The sequence below is a fragment of the Capronia epimyces genome (assembly GCF_000585565.1).
Source record: "Capronia epimyces CBS 606.96 chromosome Unknown aczIQ-supercont1.1, whole genome shotgun sequence".
NCBI lineage: Eukaryota > Fungi > Ascomycota > Eurotiomycetes > Chaetothyriales > Herpotrichiellaceae > Capronia > Capronia epimyces.
In genome coordinates this window covers 3,853,632-3,871,706 of record NW_006912904.1, presented here as the reverse complement: position 1 = coordinate 3,871,706, position 18,075 = coordinate 3,853,632, and the positions used below count along the sequence as shown (strand labels likewise).

The 18,075-nt window shown below is 51.9% G+C and overlaps 5 protein-coding genes across 5 annotated transcripts; 4 read left to right on the top strand and 1 right to left on the bottom strand.

Moving 5' to 3' along the window:
- Positions 1-131: 131 nt before the first annotated feature.
- Positions 132-2,102, top strand: A1O3_01394 (uncharacterized protein; the record flags this gene model as incomplete). The annotated part of the gene is made up of 5 exons (XM_007731540.1): positions 132-184; positions 272-453; positions 520-602; positions 698-1,832; positions 1,978-2,102. 5 exons carry the CDS (start codon positions 132-134, stop codon positions 2,100-2,102), a joined length of 1,578 nt encoding a protein of 525 aa, XP_007729730.1.
- A 1,363-nt stretch (positions 2,103-3,465) lies between these two features.
- On the bottom strand, positions 3,466-4,893 carry A1O3_01393 (uncharacterized protein; the record flags this gene model as incomplete). The annotated part of the gene is made up of 1 exon (XM_007731539.1): positions 3,466-4,893. One exon carries the CDS (start codon positions 4,891-4,893, stop codon positions 3,466-3,468), a length of 1,428 nt encoding a protein of 475 aa, XP_007729729.1.
- An 892-nt stretch (positions 4,894-5,785) lies between these two features.
- On the top strand, positions 5,786-6,316 carry A1O3_01392 (uncharacterized protein; the record flags this gene model as incomplete). Its single annotated transcript, XM_007731538.1, has 1 exon — positions 5,786-6,316. One exon carries the CDS (start codon positions 5,786-5,788, stop codon positions 6,314-6,316), a length of 531 nt encoding a protein of 176 aa, XP_007729728.1.
- Positions 6,317-7,089: 773 nt separating this feature from the next.
- A1O3_01391 (uncharacterized protein) lies at positions 7,090-9,309 on the top strand (the record flags this gene model as incomplete). The annotated part of the gene is made up of 1 exon (XM_007731537.1): positions 7,090-9,309. One exon carries the CDS (start codon positions 7,090-7,092, stop codon positions 9,307-9,309), a length of 2,220 nt encoding a protein of 739 aa, XP_007729727.1.
- Positions 9,310-9,821: 512 nt separating this feature from the next.
- On the top strand, positions 9,822-12,170 carry A1O3_01390 (ATP-dependent RNA helicase dbp2; the record flags this gene model as incomplete). The annotated part of the gene is made up of 5 exons (XM_007731536.1): positions 9,822-9,874; positions 10,027-11,138; positions 11,196-11,303; positions 11,777-11,905; positions 11,968-12,170. The coding sequence occupies 5 exons, from the start codon at positions 9,822-9,824 to the stop codon at positions 12,168-12,170; spliced, it is 1,605 nt and encodes a 534-aa protein (XP_007729726.1).
- Positions 12,171-18,075: the final 5,905 nt, after the last annotated feature.

The window sequence follows — 18,075 nt, the reverse complement described above, 5'->3', positions numbered from 1 at the left end:
GGTGCCGGTGCCGGTGCCGGTCTGTTCATCTTCAGTCAAGGCTGCTCATCACCTAACTATCACTATTGATTACATGCTGGCTCCCTGAAATCCATATCGCCCGACAAGTCACCTTCGAGGTTTGTGGCGCAATGACCGTCCCCAAGGTCTTGGTTATTGCTGGCTCTGACAGCTCAGGCGGCGCGTGAGTCCCAATCCAATCAATGTCTGCCCTGCCGGGGACCTCGCTCCCCTATCCCCTACAGAACTGACCAATCCATCCGTCCGACAGCGGGCTTGAAGCCGACCAAAAGGTCCTGTCAGCCCATGAGTGCTATGCCATGACAGCGACAACCGCCCTGACTGCCCAAAACACTCTCGGTGTCGACGACGTCCACATTACGCCGCCGGCATTCGTCGGAAAACAGATCGATGCCTGTTTGACGGATATCCCGTGCGACGTCGTCAAGATCGGTAGGTTCTTCTCTACATGGACTGGGGTGGGATGGGGGGCAGTTGATTGATATCCGGCATCTCAAGGCATGCTCGCCTCGGCGGAAACCATCCGAGTCGTCGCGGAATCGCTTCGAAAACATAGGGTGTCGACTGTCGTGCTTGATCCGGTACGGTTGCACTTGCACAGCGTTCGGCCCTTTTCCCTCGCCCGCTTCTAGTTCCCGTTTGAAAGGACGTTTGAAAGGACTCACCGGCTGGATAGGTTATGATAGCTACGAGCGGCGCGCAGCTCCTCCCAGGGGATGCAGTCCGCAACCTTCGAACGCAACTCCTGCCCACGACCACTCTGCTGACACCCAACATCCCCGAGGCGATGCTCCTACTTCAGGATGCAGACATTCACTACAAGTCACCGTCTGGGCTTGAAGACTTGAAGGCACTGGCCGGTCAGGTCCACCAACTCGGCCCCCGCGCGGTGCTCCTCAAAGGAGGCCACATGCCTCTGACGCGAGAATACACCAAGGCGACCAGCGACGAAGAGAAGTTTGTCACGGTGGACATTCTTTTCGACGGCGAAGCCTACACGTTGATTGAGTCCAAGTATCTAGAATCCAAAAACACTCACGGCACCGGCTGCTCGCTCGCCAGCGCCATCGCCGCCAACCTCGCCATCCAGAAGAGCGGGTGGCAACGGCCTGAATCTCAAGCCATCGACCTCGCCAGCGCCTCCCGGCTGGCAGTCGCCTACGTGACCACAGGGATCAAGACCTCACTTCCCAATCTCGGCCACGGCTCTGGCCCCATCAACCACTTCCACAACGTGCAGGTCCAGCCCTTCTCGCAGGGCCATTTCGTCGAGTACTTGTTGTCTCACCCGGCCGTGGCGCCTGTGTGGCAGAAATACACACACCACCCGTTTGCGACGCAGATGGCGCGCGGCACGCTCTCGGAGGTGCTCTTCAAAAATTACTTGGTCCAGGATTACTTGTACCTGACTCACTTTGCACGCACGCACGCGCTGGCGGCATACAAGTCGCGGACCATGTCGGCGATCACCGCCGAGGCCAACATCCTTCTGCACATTGAGCGCGAGATGACGCTGCATCGGGCATTCTGTGCCGAGTTTGGCATCTCCCGGGCCGACCTCGAGAGTGGTACGTACAAAGAGTCGCTCGCTTGCGTCGCGTACTCGCGCTACGTGCTCGACATCGGCCAAAGCCAAGATTGGCTCGCTCTACAGATGGCCCTGGCCCCGTGTCTGCTCGGCTACGGCCAGGCGGCCCAGAGACTGTACGCCGAGAAGGAGAGCCGCACCACGCAGCAAGGAAATCGGTACTGGCGTTGGGTGGAGAACTATAACGCCGATGATTACCAAGAGGCCGTTGTTGCCGGGAGAGGTGAGTACAGTGCCGACCCTGATTACCCTATGTCGCTTTGCCCTGGCTGGCGATTGAACCTCTTACCGCCCTCCGCCATCATATGCCTTGTGCTATCTGAATTTTGAATTGTTTGAAGCTGACCACTGTCCCGTACCGAGAGCAGACCTCATCGAGACGCACATCATCAAACAATCTCCCTCACGGATCCAAGAGCTCATCGGCATTTTCGTCCGCGCCACCGAGATGGAGGTTCGCTTCTGGGACTTTGATGCTCATGTGGAAGAGTGAGGTTCGCTTCTGGGACTTTGATGCTCATCTGGACGGGTGAGGTTCGCTTCTGGGACATTGACGCTCATCTGGACGAGTGAGGAGCAGCCCGGCGCAACGCAGCGCAGCGCAGAAGGAGACGGTGCCACGGCCTAAGCGGAAGAGAAGATCAGCACGCGGCACGTCGTGCTACTGTCTAGCAATGTCTCTCTCTCTCTTTCTGCTCACCCTGAGGAGAGTTAATGGCCGATAGGATATACCGAGACTACATGGCTCTTGTTATGCCTCGAGCCCCGCCATCATGCCAGACACCGCGGCCCGAGACATGCGGGTGTATAGTTCGGCTCCGTGTCTTTGGTCAGTGTGCTTACGTACCATGTCTTTGGTGGGGGTCATTAGATCATTAGAGGAAATCGAGAGGCCAGCAATCGAGGTGGATGGATAGATCCAAAACAAAAACAAAAGTCATAACTCAGGTATAAGGTAAAACGTAAACAAGCTATCATTAAACATTGATCTCATTCCATTCCATTCCCAACCTACTAGGAGGTAGGAGTAGGAGGTACTTACCTGTGTATGTGACCGACCCTGTAGTATACTATAATGTAGCCTGCAACCTTTCAACATACTCATGCTACTTGCTTTTGCTTTTGCATGTATGCATACTACTTGCTTTTGCATGCATACTACTTGCTTTTGCATGCATACTACTTGCTTTTGTATGTATTCAACATAGTACTTGCTTTTGCATGCATGGATGTATGTACGTATGTATTCCCAGAACCATTATTAATAACTTGAGAATATATTCCCAGAACCACCGACCTTGAGATTTGCCAGTTCTTTTCTTCTTTTTTTGTCGAAGTCGCCTTCAAAGCCTTGCAAGCCCTTGTCTTTAACCACCAGGGGAAAAGGCAAAGGCACTGGCTACTATAGGCTTGAATTGCGAGTTTCGTCTGGTTTTCCGCGTGTTTTTGGTAGGGATGGGGGTTTCTTTCTCTTCTTTCCTTTTTTTGAAGTGGTTTCTTTGTTTCTTTCCTTTTTTTGAGGGGTTTCTTTGTTTCTTTCCTTCTTCTTTTGGGGGGTTCTTTGTTTCTTGCCAGATCTATTGAAAATGAACACAGAGCCACCACTCTTTTTGGGGGTTTCTTTGTTTCTTGCCAGATCCATTGAAAACGAACACAAGGCCACCACTGGGAGGGAACGAAGGGATGGGGGACGGGGGATGGGGGGTGGGGGGATGGGGCAACTTACCTTGTTGGAGTTTGCTTGACTTACCTGCGGGTCAGTAAGGCCGCCAAGGCATGTGCATCGCGATCAGTCCTGACTAGTTGAACACAGAGTCAGCGCATGTTCAGCTGTAGAGTGACTTACCTGGTCTCATTCATGCGCGTCGGAGAGCCGGGCGGCGCAGACGTTGAGAGCGTCGCGGCGGCGGCAGGACCGTCGGTGGCGGGAGTGGACAGGGGACTCTGGTTGCGCCAGAATCCTTGGTAGGGCGAGAGTCAACGACAGAAGACTGGTTGGGAGCCCGCAAGTCGTGGAAGTATCCTATGGTGTTGCTGCCGCTGGTCACGCGGTACCAGACCCCGCCTTTGGATGCTTCCAGATGACTGGCACGCAGCTCTCCTCCTTGGACGCTATTGGCATTGCCATTGCCATTGGGAGATGTAGAGGATGCGGGAGAAGGACTTGCTCGAGCTGCAGCTACGGCTGCGGCTGCGGCCTCGGCACGAGCCCGAGCATTGAGCTTCGCTTGACGGCGCTCTCTCAGGCCTGAGCGTGTCTGGCGCGGACACAGGCGCCACTCATGCTTGCGTTCGGTAGCAGTCGCCGAGGCGCCGTTGCTGGTGGCGGTCGAGTGAGCAGCCGTCGAGCTCCCATCGTGCGAGGGAAAAACAGGTTGGGGACCGGAAACAGGGTAGGTGAAGGTGAATTCACGATCATCGTTGGCCAATGGCTGCATCTGGAAGTGCTGGAAGCCTGGAAGTGGGCGTTGAGGGACAGACAGGCCCTTTACTTCCCCCAGATGCAGCAAAGATGGATAGGAAGATGGATAGGAAGACGAGGTGCTGAGTACACTGTCCTGCGCCGGCGCCACGCTCAATCGTTGATGAGGTCGACCTGGCTCGGGGCCGAGTCTGGTGGTGGTGGCAGTGCAAGAAGTATGATCATCAGCAGCACCGTAGGCCAGAGATCTCGGCTGAGAGAAGAGCGGTGGAGGGACCAGGCTCGACTGCCGCGGTCTTCCGTTTGCTGCGTTCAACACCGTTGACATCGGATCGACAAAAGCTGGCGGCTGGTGATTGTACGCTTGTGATTGATCCTGGGGTGCTGACATTTCAGCATCTAGGAAGAGACAAGAGTCGTCAGTGTTGAAGCAGAGCGAATTGTCAGTGGACCAGGCTGAAGTCAATGCAGCCAACTCGGGATCAGCTTCCAGCGCATTCCAATCGAACTCGCCCCAGTCTAAATCGTCGACTAGGAAGTTTTCTGGAGCTTGCGGCACGAAACCAGAAAAGCCCTGCTGGTGGTGGACCGGGGCCGATGTGTCGAATCTGGGAGAGTTGCTCGCCACCGCGTCTACTGATCCCACTATTGAGCTGCAGGGGCCTGCAGCGTCAACGAATTGAGAGCCGTCGACGAAGTCTTCCATAGAGAAGTTTTGTTCCATAGAGAAGGCAGAGAAATCGTCGGCAAAATGACGCTCGGCTGGGTCAAGGAATGCTTCTCCAACAGCAAGGAATGCTGAAGATTCGGCCGCCCAGTTATCACCATTGAAATCCATGTCCAAATTGGTATTCAGAGACATGTCTTGCGAATTCGCCATCGGATTTTCGGAGAGCTGGGCTGTGTCGACTATCGAGAGAGATTGAGGAGTGTCGTGCGGAGTGTTCTCTTCGAACAGGTGATACGATTGTCCTTGTCTACAGGCCGAAGCTTCGAAGCCAACTATGGAGGTCCGGCCTCCGTGAGCGAGTGAGTGTGATCCTTCCTGGTGGGAAGCCATCTGAAAGGTTCGATCGACGAATCTGCTGTTTGATGAAAATTGGTTGAGACAAATCTCCAACAATAGCTGATCCGCGACCGAGTGAGTTCCCCTTTCGAGGCTTTTGTGATTGTGATAGAAGGATGGAGGACACAAGATTGATGCGCAGAACCTGTCGTATTTATGCCCTTTGCGCCTCAGCGACGGAGCAGGAGGCTTGCAGACAATGCAATAAACAAACAAAGCCCTCAAGGGAAGATAATTGCATAAGGGCCCTGGTGGTCTTTGTATCGAGAAAGAGAGAAAAAAGTACCATTGGGTTTGCAATGTGCAAGGGTCCATTGTCCAAGATGCCACATAATCGGCGTTCAGGCGAAATAGTCTGGCTCACCACCTCTGAGGCTTTGTGATAGATGTTTTGTCCAGGCAGGCAGGCAGCTTTGTTGAGTGGGCGACAATCGCGTGAATGTACGTTGTGCATACTTCTTTGTTTGCTTTGTCCTTTCAGTGCCGCAGTGCAGAGAACTAGACACGATGCGGGTGAATGCTCGTTACGGGCGAGGCAGTGCTCCATGGCGGGATATATATGTCCTCGTTCGAGACTCGCACTTCCCAGGCCTTGCAATCAAAGTGCCTCCAACCACCGCCTACCAACCACCGCCTACACTTTGAGATCAAGCCTCTCCAGCCACGGCCTGCATTGCAATGCGACAACATGACGAAAACTGTCACGATTGTTGCCACGACTCTTGCCATCATAACTGTCATTGTTGGGTGCTTTCTCACACTGGCGAAAGATGTCCCTCTTGGCAGAATATTTCTCATTGTCGGGTGCTTTCTCAGGCTGGCGAAAGATGTCCTACCGATGATATGCGACCTTGTGCTACTTTGGCAAAGACACCACTACCGAAAAGAGCGGGAGCAGCGGTCTGAACGCACTGGTCTCCGCAATCATGTCAAATCGTGGGTCACTGATGTGTTCTTCTGGAGAGGTGGCCGGCGAAACGTGGCTCAGGCTGACACTGTTGGTGCTGGTGGCATGAGAAACGAGGAGAACCCGCAACCATCCGCGCGTGAAGAGGTCGATCCATGGCTTCATGACAGTCCCGTGACTTTGCAGTTGCCTGAGCCGGCTAGAGTCAATTGGAAGCTCCCACTCCACGAGGTTGGTCTCATCTTCACTGCTCTCTTCGACGATTCTGACGATTCTGACGATTCCGACGATTCCGACGATTCCGATTCGTAGGACGGCGAGATCCTCGGTGGGAAGGAGAAGAGCATGGTTTGAGCAAAAATGCATCGGGGAGAGCGACGGTCCTGGAGATCGCCTACGCCATGCTGTGCAGATGGCTACTCACCTCGAGAAGTTACAATCACATAGGGATAGGTTGAATAGCGATAGCAACATTCATATCTGGTGATACAGAGATTCTTTGACTGACGTTCGGATGGCGATGCACGTGATCCACCTCTGTCACGTGAGAGAGTCACGTGGATAGACGTGCTGGCCAGGCCACCTTACTAATTAGGCATCTCTCCTCAGCCGTCCTTCGTATTGTGTCTTTAATCAAATGTCCAGGTACTCGTACTGTAATGCTGTGCCTCTGTCCTCAATCATCCAGGGCCACCAGCCACCACATCTCCGAGATGACACGTGGTGGCCCCTGGAAAGGTAAGGTTGTAAGTTAACTGGTCTGTGTTGCTCGTCCCGCTTTTGTCGCTTCTCGGCTTTGAGCTCGGTCATAATCGGTCATCCGGTTCATCCGCCGCTCTCGTCAGCTTGTCTGTGTGGACGAGGTGACTAATTCATGATCCGGACAATGTCGCCCTGAACACTTTCAAGGACGTCCCGACGCCCAATCTAGCCATAGGCTGTCGACATCTCTCCAACTCAAGACGAGTAAGGTTGGCGGGACAAGGGCTGGTCTAGCCTGCTACTGTACAGCGTTGCCATCCGACATATCTCAATCGGCCTTCGGCCCTAAAGACCCGCCATATACCCAACTTCCAACCTCAGACATGGGTCAGAAGCGCCGTCGCCTGGCTTTGTCCTGTGTTTCTTGTCGTCAACGTAAGGTCAGGTGCGATCGGACTTTGCCAACATGCGTCCGCTGTCAGAGAGGCGGTATTGCTTGCGACTATGTCCCGTATACCTCGCAGCAGAACAGTACTACCGTCCCAACTCCTTCTGAAGAGAGCCCTCAACTTGCAAGAGAAGGATCGGCCCTTTCTTGGACGGAGTACGCAAATGAATGGCATGCACGCTCAAAGCAGCATGAGATTGCCCGACCAAATGAAGACAAGCCCAGTCCTACGGCTGCCCATCCGGCTCGACCACCTACCAGAACTTTTCAAGAATTGCAGGAAAGAATCGGATCCCTCGAGACATATGTGAGGGCCACGGGATCAAGGCCCGTGTCTTTGGACAGTCGTCTTGATACTAAACGCGCGGCAGGGAACGGAGTAGCAACGGATAAGAAGGCAGTTCCTGATCACAATCGGGCTTTGCTCCGGGGGAAAGCCTTCAAGACACAGTATTATGGTCCAAGCCAAGCCGCCAGCATTCTTCTACAATTTGAAGAACTTTCTCGCTTCGTCAAGGATATTCTGCAACGAATACCCCACCTACAAAAGGCAAGGGAGATCTTCAAGCGCCAACGGCGGGAAGCCCAGCCGGCCTTAGTCTTACCAGACTTTCAAACACTGGTGTCGTTGATCCCAGATCGATCTACCGCCGATGCCCGCGTACAGGAATACTTTGAGACTCTGGAGACCACGTACCGTGTCTTGCATGCGCCGACGTTCTTCCAAAGATACAAGGAATTCTGGACTTCTTCCAATGACGCCTCTCCAGCCTTCTTGGTCCAGCTGCTGCTTGTATGCGCCTGTGTCAATTGCGTCGTGCCAGATGTTTCCATGGCGTATGTTGGCCCCAGTTCACGAGACCGAGACACAGCCACTAAATGGATCGACGTATGCGATTTATGGCTCAGTATGCAAAGCCAGAAGCACATGACGCTCGAGGTCTTTCAGGTTCAGGTGCTCATTGTCATCGCAAAAAGAATGAACTGTATCAAACTGAAAAGGGAGTGGACTGAGGCCGGCCATTTGTTACGACGGGCCATGTCGATTGGGTTGCATCGGGAGCCCACATACCTAAGCACTAGGATCTCAGTGTTCGACCAAGAGATGCGTCGAAGACTATGGTTCACGATCCTGGAATTAGAGGTGCAAACCTGTCTTGATCGCGGCATGACCCCCAGTCTCGGCCCTTTCGACTGGGATTGTGTGGCACCATTGAATATCCACGATGAGGACTTTGACCAGACGTCAGAGAAAATGCCTCCTCCTCGGCCAATCACAACATTCACACGGACCTCGTTCCTTTGCCTGGCCCAACAACACCTACCTTTAAGGTTAGAGATCTTATCCAAGATCAACAGTATCCGGGCCTGTCTTGAAAGCGACTCTGCTATCGAGATCGATCAAGGTCTCCGACAAATCCTCGATGCTCTGCCTAGATGGACTGACGCTGCAGCAAAGGCCATGTCGCGTGATCTTTCGGAATTGCTGCTCTATGAATACCTTATGCTGATTCACCAACCCTTTGCAGCACAAGCCGAGGCACATCCACGGCACTTTTACCCACGCGTCGCCTACCGCAGTGCAGCAGTGACTACGCTAAAGACATACGTGGGCATGCGACCAAGCAGCGCGTTGAGCCTCACCAATCTCCGCAGCGATTCGTTCCGTGCAAGTCTAGCGCTTTGCCATGATATTGTCGCGGAGGCGACAACGAGTGATAATATCTTGGGAGATAAAAACTTATCGGCATCTCTCATTGAACAAGTGGTTGGTATCCTAGAAACCCGCATTCGACACCTTGGGCAAGGATTCTATCCCTTCTGGCTCTCCTGTAGCGCGCTTGCATTGGTTCGGTCCAAGATGTCGCCAGGGAAACCAGCAGAAGAGCATGCACAAGACATTGCCAATCACGTGGCCAAACTTCATGGCGAAATGATGGACAACCAAACGATTCCAGCCAAGCTAGCTGGGCAGGAAGATGCTACGGGGAGCACTGCACCTACCCTGGTTGAGGCGACTGGTGAGCCCACCCCTCCCCAAGTGCTGCCAGAGCTTGATCCCTTTGCACCGATTGGAGAGCATTTCAATGTATTTGCAGACACGTTGTTCGACTTTGACATGCCAGATATCTGGGGCCTCGGTGGTAATGCATAGTTCCAATGACCAAAAAGGGGGGTTAGCTGGAGATTGCCAACGGTCTCCCTAGTCATGGAATGGGATCGAACCCATCCCAGCAGGGTGTACGGCTACATATAATAAGGTGCTCTTGAAATGAAACGCCACTCTTGCACACCTCACACATACTCTGTAGTAGTACGGCACTGCCGCCTATAGCAGCAGGATAATTCCAACCGCCCACGTGATCAACTGGAATCTAGTGTCGCCAAGACTCTAGAAATTTCGCGCTCGGCAAAGTTGCCGCAGACAGTGAGTCCTGCCGCTAGTGCCTACGGCTGCCTCTTTCCTTGTTCCAAAAATTTCGTCTTCGCCCCTTTGCTACAAATCTTTCTTCAACCTCACTTCTTCTCCGTTCGCATTTTCGCGGATCTCCATCTTCTTACTTCCTCAGCTTTGTCGAGATCTCTCAGAGAATATCTCCGAGACTCCCTAGGCTCCCGTTCTCTCCGTTTCCTGCTGTTCTCACCTCCAACAAGTAATTACCAACCATGTCTTACGGCGGTGGCTACGGCTCGTCAAGAGATGGCGGTTACTCCAACGGGTATGTGAAATCCCTCCACCATATGTGGCCTCGCAACTTGATCTCTGCGCTGTCATCACTGTCGCGCATTCACCGCCGCGATTACTGCGGTTTGCCCTCGCAGTGCAGGCCGAATTGTCTCATGCGTAACAACATTACTAACATATCTTTAGTTACGGCGGTCAATCTAACGGCTATTCCAACGGCTATTCCGGCGGTGGCTATGGCGGATCCAACGGATATTCTGGTGGCGGTGGTGGCGGCGCCGGCGACAAGATGTCCAACCTGGGCGCGGGACTGAAACAGCAACACTGGGACCCGGCTACTATGCCCAAGTTCGAAAAATCATTCTACAAGGAGGACCCTGCGGTCACGGCCCGATCACAGCGAGAGGTCGACGAGTTCCGCAGAAAACACGAAATTACAATCCAAGGCCGCAATGTCCCACGCCCTGTCGAGACCTTCGACGAGGCTGGATTTCCTTCTTATGTCATCTCTGAAGTCAAGGCTCAAGGTTTCACTCATCCAACAGCAATTCAGTCCCAAGGTTGGCCGATGGCGCTTTCTGGTCGTGATGTGGTGGGTATTGCTGAGACCGGGTCGGGCAAGACTCTCAGTTACTGTCTTCCCGCCATCGTCCACATCAATGCCCAGCCGCTTCTGGCACCAGGTGATGGCCCCATTGTGCTTGTTCTGGCTCCCACTCGAGAACTCGCCGTCCAGATCCAACAGGAAATGACCAAGTTTGGAAAGTCTTCTCGCATCAGAAATACGTGTGTCTATGGTGGCGTTCCCAAGGGTGGCCAAATCCGCGACCTCAGCAGGGGTGTGGAAGTTTGCATTGCGACCCCGGGTCGTCTCATCGACATGCTCGAGTCCGGCAAGACTAACCTGCGTCGTGTCACTTACCTTGTTCTCGACGAAGCAGACCGCATGCTTGACATGGGTTTCGAACCTCAGATCCGCAAGATTATTGGCCAGATCCGTCCCGACCGACAAACCTGCATGTGGTCTGCAACTTGGCCCAAGGAGGTCCGACAACTCGCGTCTGATTTCCTCGATGATTTCATCCAAGTCAACATCGGATCTATGGATTTGTCCGCCAACCACCGCATTACCCAAATCGTCGAAGTCGTTTCCGAATTCGAAAAGAGAGACCGGATGGTGAAGCATCTGGAACAGATCATGGAAGATCGAAACAACAAGATCCTGATCTTCACCGGCACCAAACGCGTTGCTGACGAGATCACTCGATTCTTGCGTCAAGACGGTTGGCCAGCGCTTTGTAAGCTAACCCCCCTCCACATCCGATCAGGGTTGTCCAGACTAACAAAGTGAACAGCAATTCATGGCGACAAGCAACAAAACGAACGTGACTGGGTTCTCAACGAATTCAAGACTGGCAAGAGTCCAGTCATGGTTGCTACGGATGTCGCATCCCGTGGTATTGGTATGAACAGAAAACGACCCCCCTCCCCCCTTCTTTCCACTTGTATATGCTGTTTCATGCATTTCTTACCATTGCCGTCGTGTGATATGGTGCGCGCTCTCTTCGCTCGTTACGCCCCCGACCTGGCGTAATTGTCCAGGCTCTTTGTTCTCCTAGGTCCTTGTTTCGGAAATCTTGGATCTTTTTGATCTTGCAGTTTGCCAGGGTCCAGCATTTTGACTTCCACTTCTGCTCCGTAAGAACGAGTAGGTGGTGGAACCACTCATCTTGACCAAATCCAGCTGCAAAAACCAGGATCTCCTTTTCCAAGGACCGTAGACGATTGCCGACCCCCGGACATGGACATTGGCCATCCAAACGGATAATGCTCCGAGTTTCAGAGAGAGTGATGTGCATCTCGCTCACACGACCACATATGGTCCCCGACGCCTCGTAAGATTTCCATTGGCTGTTTTGCTAACCTATACTTCAAGACGTTCGAGACATTACTCATGTGTTCAACTATGACTATCCCAACAACTCAGAAGACTATGTTCACCGCATCGGCCGGACAGGACGAGCTGGACGGAAAGGAACCGCCATTACGCTTTTCAGCACTGAAAGTAAGTGTCAAATGGTCCCTAGTGGTTGGTCGGCCAGAATACTAACGACTATTGCGTGACAGATGCCAAACAAGCCCGTGACTTGGTCAATATCTTGACAGAGTCCAAGCAGAACATCGACCCTCGTCTTGCTGAGATGGCACGTTATGGCGGCGGCGGAGGTGGTGGCCGTGGCTATGGACGCGGCGGTGGTCGCGGAGGCCGTGGCGGCGGCGGCGGCTTCACTTCTTCCAATTCTGCCCCCCTCGGCCGCAGCCGCTGGTAGAAATTTGGCCAACGTACGGTATGGACGAGTGATTTTCTCTTCTTGCAAATTTCGTCACGGACATGGTTTTCCGAAATCGGAACATCAAAATAGGCTGTGAGCCACATTGAAATTCGTGGGGTTTCGGCGTCAGGGTGGATTTGGAAGATAGACAGATTGTGTGCATTGAGCCGGGCCGGTGTGGTTTGTCCCTGAGTGAACAGGGCGACAGGTTCATGGATGTCATCTTGTACAGTTGGGACGACACCGGGATGGGGTAGACTTGGCTTCATGATGAACGAGATGTTCATGATGTCCTCGGGATAAGCAGCAGCAGCATGAGCAGCAGCATGAGCATTGCAGAAAAGACATAGAGATAGAGATTATGTTAAGATATGTGCAAGCAGGACTCTTGATTTATCGGTCGCCGCCATTCTGCGTCCTTTTGTCCCCTTTTTTTCGATACATGAGCTGGCGAGTTGACTTGGGAGATACACGAGCAGTCTTGGTATCAAGTTACTTGGGAGTTGCTTGATACAGCCTGGTATACTGTCTGACTTGGGCACTACCTAGGTGACTTTGGGCATTTCCAAGCTTGTGGTTTAATCAAAAGGCTGGTTTAGGCGTACTACACATACTATGTATACAGCCTGCGCTCCCCCTGCGAACCTTTGATAGAGAACATGGAACCTTTCAACCTTTGACATATATCCGTACATATCTGTCCATGACCGGGCTCCCATGTCTCGAGGTCAAGGTTGTTTTGTTAGGTGATTAAGTTGGCAAACTTGATGCTCGGAGTGCACGGATACATACTCCGTACTGAGTACTCCGTACTCCTGCCGACCATTAATATCGCACCAGCAAGGCTGGACAGGACAGCCCAAGCGAGGACGAGGACGGTGGTCGTTTTCAGCTCAATACGGAGTACTTTGTGCAGTAGGAGCGGCGCCGAGGCCCTGTCTGGATTCTTCTGAGTATCTGGCATTTGGTAGCATAGTAGGAACATGACTCGGCCTTGTCCAGCGTCATGTTGGATATCAGAGTGGACGTGGTGTGGTTGTTGGTGTGGTCGTGGTCATGGACGTGGTCGTGGTCGTGGTCGTGGTCTAGTTCAGAGGTATTTAGATCTAGATCTCTCGTAGTTTTAGTTATAGTTATAGAAATATCGATAATTACCGATACCTGCCTACCTAGTTCGGCCTTCTCCTTTGTATATTTGGCCTATCTATGTACTGTACATATACGCCATCAAACCCACGAGCAATCACCTTACAGTAAGTATACTCCCACAGTCGTGACTCGTGGGGACTTGGAGTGGGGGATGGGGATAGGGTTATATCGATGGAATAGAAGAAGGGAAGGGGCACGGGGCACATGGAAGATCTATCGGTCAACGAATAAACTAACTCCTTAGAAATGTTAGGACAAGAGTAGGTACGTAGGTACGTGCATAGACCTGCAGTGTAGACCGGCTCGCCGACTGGGACGGAAGAAAGGAAGGAAGGAAGGAAAGTGAAAGTGGGAATACATAAATTGCAGCGGGCTATCATGATAATACCTCTCTACTTCTGAAAACTTTACTTCGTACAGTATCGAATACAAAATAATAGATACAATGCAGCACGACACAATATTTCCAAGAGGACATGCACCGCACATGGAGGAGCAGAAAAATAAAAATAAACCAGGATACCTGAATACTAAATACCAAATAAAATACCAAATATTAGGAATGGTGTTGGCTGTCTCCTGTCCTGTCTTCTATCTTCTGTCTTCTGTCTTCGTATAGTTCATGCTTTGCTGTGTTTTAGCTAATCATACCCTACACAAGGTAGGTAGGACAATACTTCTGAGAAAGAGATGTACGGAGTACGGAGTACGTGCAGGTAGGTAGGTAGGTAGGTACCTAAAGGTGCTCTTGACTGCGAACACGGCACACCACGATAGGTTCGTCATGTCTTTTCTCAGCGAGACTTTTGAAGAACAAACCACTAATCACCTAAGGTAGGTAGGATACCTTAACAGTAGGGCTAGAAACCACTACTTACATACCTATAGATTCCTAGGATGTAGTAGGGCTGGAATGGGCTTCGCGCTCTGTCGTCCTCTGTAGGTATGTATGTATGTCAGTTTATCGGGCGAGGTCTGAGGTCTCAGGTCAGTGCTGCTGAAGAACTCTTTCGGAATCATGAATCTCATGTCTTCGGTTCGTGTGGATTTATATTGAACTTGTGTGTGGCTATCTTAAGAGTATATTGCTCGTGTCTTCTGTACTCAGTATTCTGTCTGTGTATATTGGTCATGTATCATGCATGTTCTGTACCTGGTCTGGGTCTTGGTATATCAAGTGTCTATGCTATACTGCAGCGTATGTGACCATCAGTAGGCTATGAGAGTATGTGTACCGTCAGTAGGCTATGGTCGAAGATAGAAAGAAGCCAGTCTATGGTCTTGGTACATCAGGTGTCTGTGTCTACAGTGTAGAGTATGTGTACCATCAGTAGAGTATGGTCGAAGATAAAGAAGCCAATTGAGTCATCCTCGACGATGCTGTAAATTGAAGCTATCCAGGATGGTCGGACTTGGTACCTACCTCTTGCAAGGGTCTCCGTTCTGTGTTTATTACCCTGTGTCCTTTATTCCCAGAATGGTGCATCGACTCGATGCCAACGACTCCCGTATTAGTATCGGCTCGATGCCAAAAACTCCCGTATTAGTATCCTCTTAGATACCCTCCTCTTCCTTCCAAGGCTGTTGAAACCGGACCGACGGTGAGTCTTGACCATATCGCTCGGCGAAACTCCGACAGGCTGACAAGATCACGGTATGCTTGCATGGCTGAGGACGCGAGAAGAGGGAACCACGCCCCTTGGTGGCTTGTTGTGCGTTGCTGAGGGAGGTGTGACATACATTGGAAGATTGATGGGTTGGGACTGGCGAACTTAGTATGTGACGAGACGCAGGGGACTCGACATGTCTGTGTAGAGTGGCATGAGTGATGCCCTGGACTGCCTGGTCGCCTCATTGTGGAATTCGTTGTTGATCAAACACCCCCTGTGTACAGCAGAGCAGCTCGGGCGTGGTTGGAGAGACAACAGCCAAATGTTGGCTCCTCTTGTCGGGAAATAGAGCTTCCCAGCAGGTCAACGGTTCTTGACGAGATGCTGTGGCTTGAGAGAGGACCAGGTTCTGTCTCCAACGAGATTTTGGATCTGATATCTATTTTGAGTGGCCTGGCTGCCTGGCTGCCTGAGCAATCGCCTTGGAGCGAGCAGAATCAACGGCGACAGCTGTTCATGGAGGCACCAGTATCCAGACCCGGTCGTGGGCACATAAATGTATCTTGGCACGAACCCGAGTCTGCTGTTTCCACCTTCCATCATTCAGCCAGACTCGGCTCCCCGGACACGCTCATTACATTTTCTTTCTTTGGGGTGGCTTCGCTGGCTGGCCAGACACCAGATTTGCCCTGGAATGTCATTGAGGTAGAGTAGAGACTCTGATTTGATTTGGTCGGACGCGCACTTGAGATCGACATGTAGGGACGGACTCGAGTTTCGAAGACGCCGGTGTGGAAGTCGTGACTGAAGGGACTGTAGAGAGTGTGACAATGGTGTCGTAATATTTCATGACCTGCTCTGCAATGATGATTAGCGTTTTCGAACAAGAGAGCAGTAACCACTGCAGCCAGCACAGCACAATATAGCACATGAACGCTCGGCTGGAAGTCTGGCGCAGTCCCAGACCGTCTGTTTCATACAGTACAGCTCCCACAGTAAACGGTGGAGACAGGAAGGACGTTGCTCTCCTGATACTGATGCGTCATGCCTGGCCTGGGGCTTCAGAAATCAACTCTGGCCTGCCAATTCAAGCATGCGATTGCCAATCGACTTGCAAGAGAACTGAAGCTTCATGGTAGGAGGCGTCAGACTCCTTTTCCACAGAACGAAACAGACAGCTGGTGCAGCCTGCGCCGTTGGGGGCTGTCAGGCGGCGACGGAGGCGGTTGTGGGTTTGGCTAAATAACTGCACCAGCAATCTAAAGATATAATTTTAGTATAGACTACGTAGTCGTATATACTCCGTACTGTGGTCCGTCAAATCTAACCGCTCCAAGAACGGTCCCTAAAGGATCTCCAGATGCCAGACGACATTAGTCTGCTCTATGTGGCAGCAAATACGTAGTTAGATCTAGCCGGCACCAGCCCAGAAACGACCATGTTGGCTTGGTCTTCTCTATTTCTCTATTCTTTTATCCCAGGCTGAACTTCCATTCTTGAAGGGTTGGTAGTGGGCAATATGTATGACAGTACTCAACAGAGGTACATAGGGCCTGGCCCTTGCAGGTTGCTGCCGAGGATGGACGTCGAGAACGAGAAAAAGATAAGAACGAGAAGGAGTTGGAACAAGGAAGGGCAAGGCTGATGATATCATCCAAAAGACATACATGTCTGGTCTCTACACAGCATCTCCTCAGGTCAACTTCGACCGTTCTGGAGGACAGTCACCAGTCTGCCCTACCTTTCAGACCCTTATAGATTGTAGTTCCGTGTGCGGCTGGCGGTAACTGGTCTTGCTGCGTGGAGCAACAGCATATCCTCTTGGAGAGTTGGTGGTATGGTATGCATGTGTAGCCTTCAATTCAATATTCAGTATAGAAAGTCTCCTCTCAAGGTCAGATCGTGGGTTCAAGAGCCTTGTCGATGTACGTGATCATAGATCCAGCTCGGTGCTGAACGTCGTCGTGAGTCGAGTCGTGAGTATCCGACAAATCATAGTCGCAGCTGCTGACTGTGTGTACGCCAGGTGTCTGTAGACTGTAGGATCTCTGAAGCTACCAACACCCTAGCACCAATGCCTGCTCCAGTCAGGTGGACAGCGTCGTGGACATTGATAGGACAGTCTAGGAGCCTTCATGACGGCTGATTCGAGGGCCTAAGCCACCTCAACAGCAATGAATGAGGAGATTTCCAGCTCCACCGAGACACGTAGATGAGCTCTAGAGTCTACGGAGTAGCCTGTATGTCATATGTCCTCTCTAGAGCAGATCTATGTGCCATAAAAGTCTAGTTTATATCATTTATAGTAGAGTCAAGAGGTAATTAGGAGTATTGGGAAAGGACCGCGTTGGAACGTGCCATCAATCATCAATTTGGATACCCACCCTCAGCAGTATATCCCATCAACCAAGCGGGCGGGTTGATCATAGAGAGTACTGTACGTACTATGAGTGGTAATGACTTGTACGGCGTAGGCCTTCGCTCCACCACATTTAGACCTCGATCCAGCCTGCTTCAGACGAAGAGCAAAGAAAGTGTTCTTCCCAACAGGGACGGGACCAAGCTGTCTGGATTTGACTTTGCAAGTTCAAGGGTCTTGACATACAGAGAACCAGAATGTCAGCATCTGCCATCAGGGCATATCTTGCCGTGTCCACGAGCTCTCCGTTTCGAACCGACATTGCCTTACCTACAGTGTACTCCATACTGAGTACTCTAGTCGGCTCTGCAGGTGTTCTGATTTGACCTTTTGCGGTGGGCAAAGAACTCAATCCTGACACCTCAGGCCGCTAACAATTGATTAATGCTCCGGGCGCTATTGAAAGTGAATAGAGCGGGAACCTACTGTGGCCTCCCCTGCTGTTCACGACTTCGGACCAGCTCCGATGATTGACTTGTCACTGGCCAACGGTTGACATTTGGGCAGACATGAAATTGACAAGCTGCAGAGTCTGAAGATCGGACGATTGTCCACTGTCCCACTGCAAGCGTGGCCAATAAATGCGGGTGTCTTGTCCAGGTCGAGAGGAGACAGTTGAGCCCTGTTGCCGGCTAAACTACTCTGAGCGATGCGCGGCTGTACGGCAAGGATAGGTGGATTGTACATCCCTGAATGGATGAATAAGATTGCGCCCCGGCTGCAG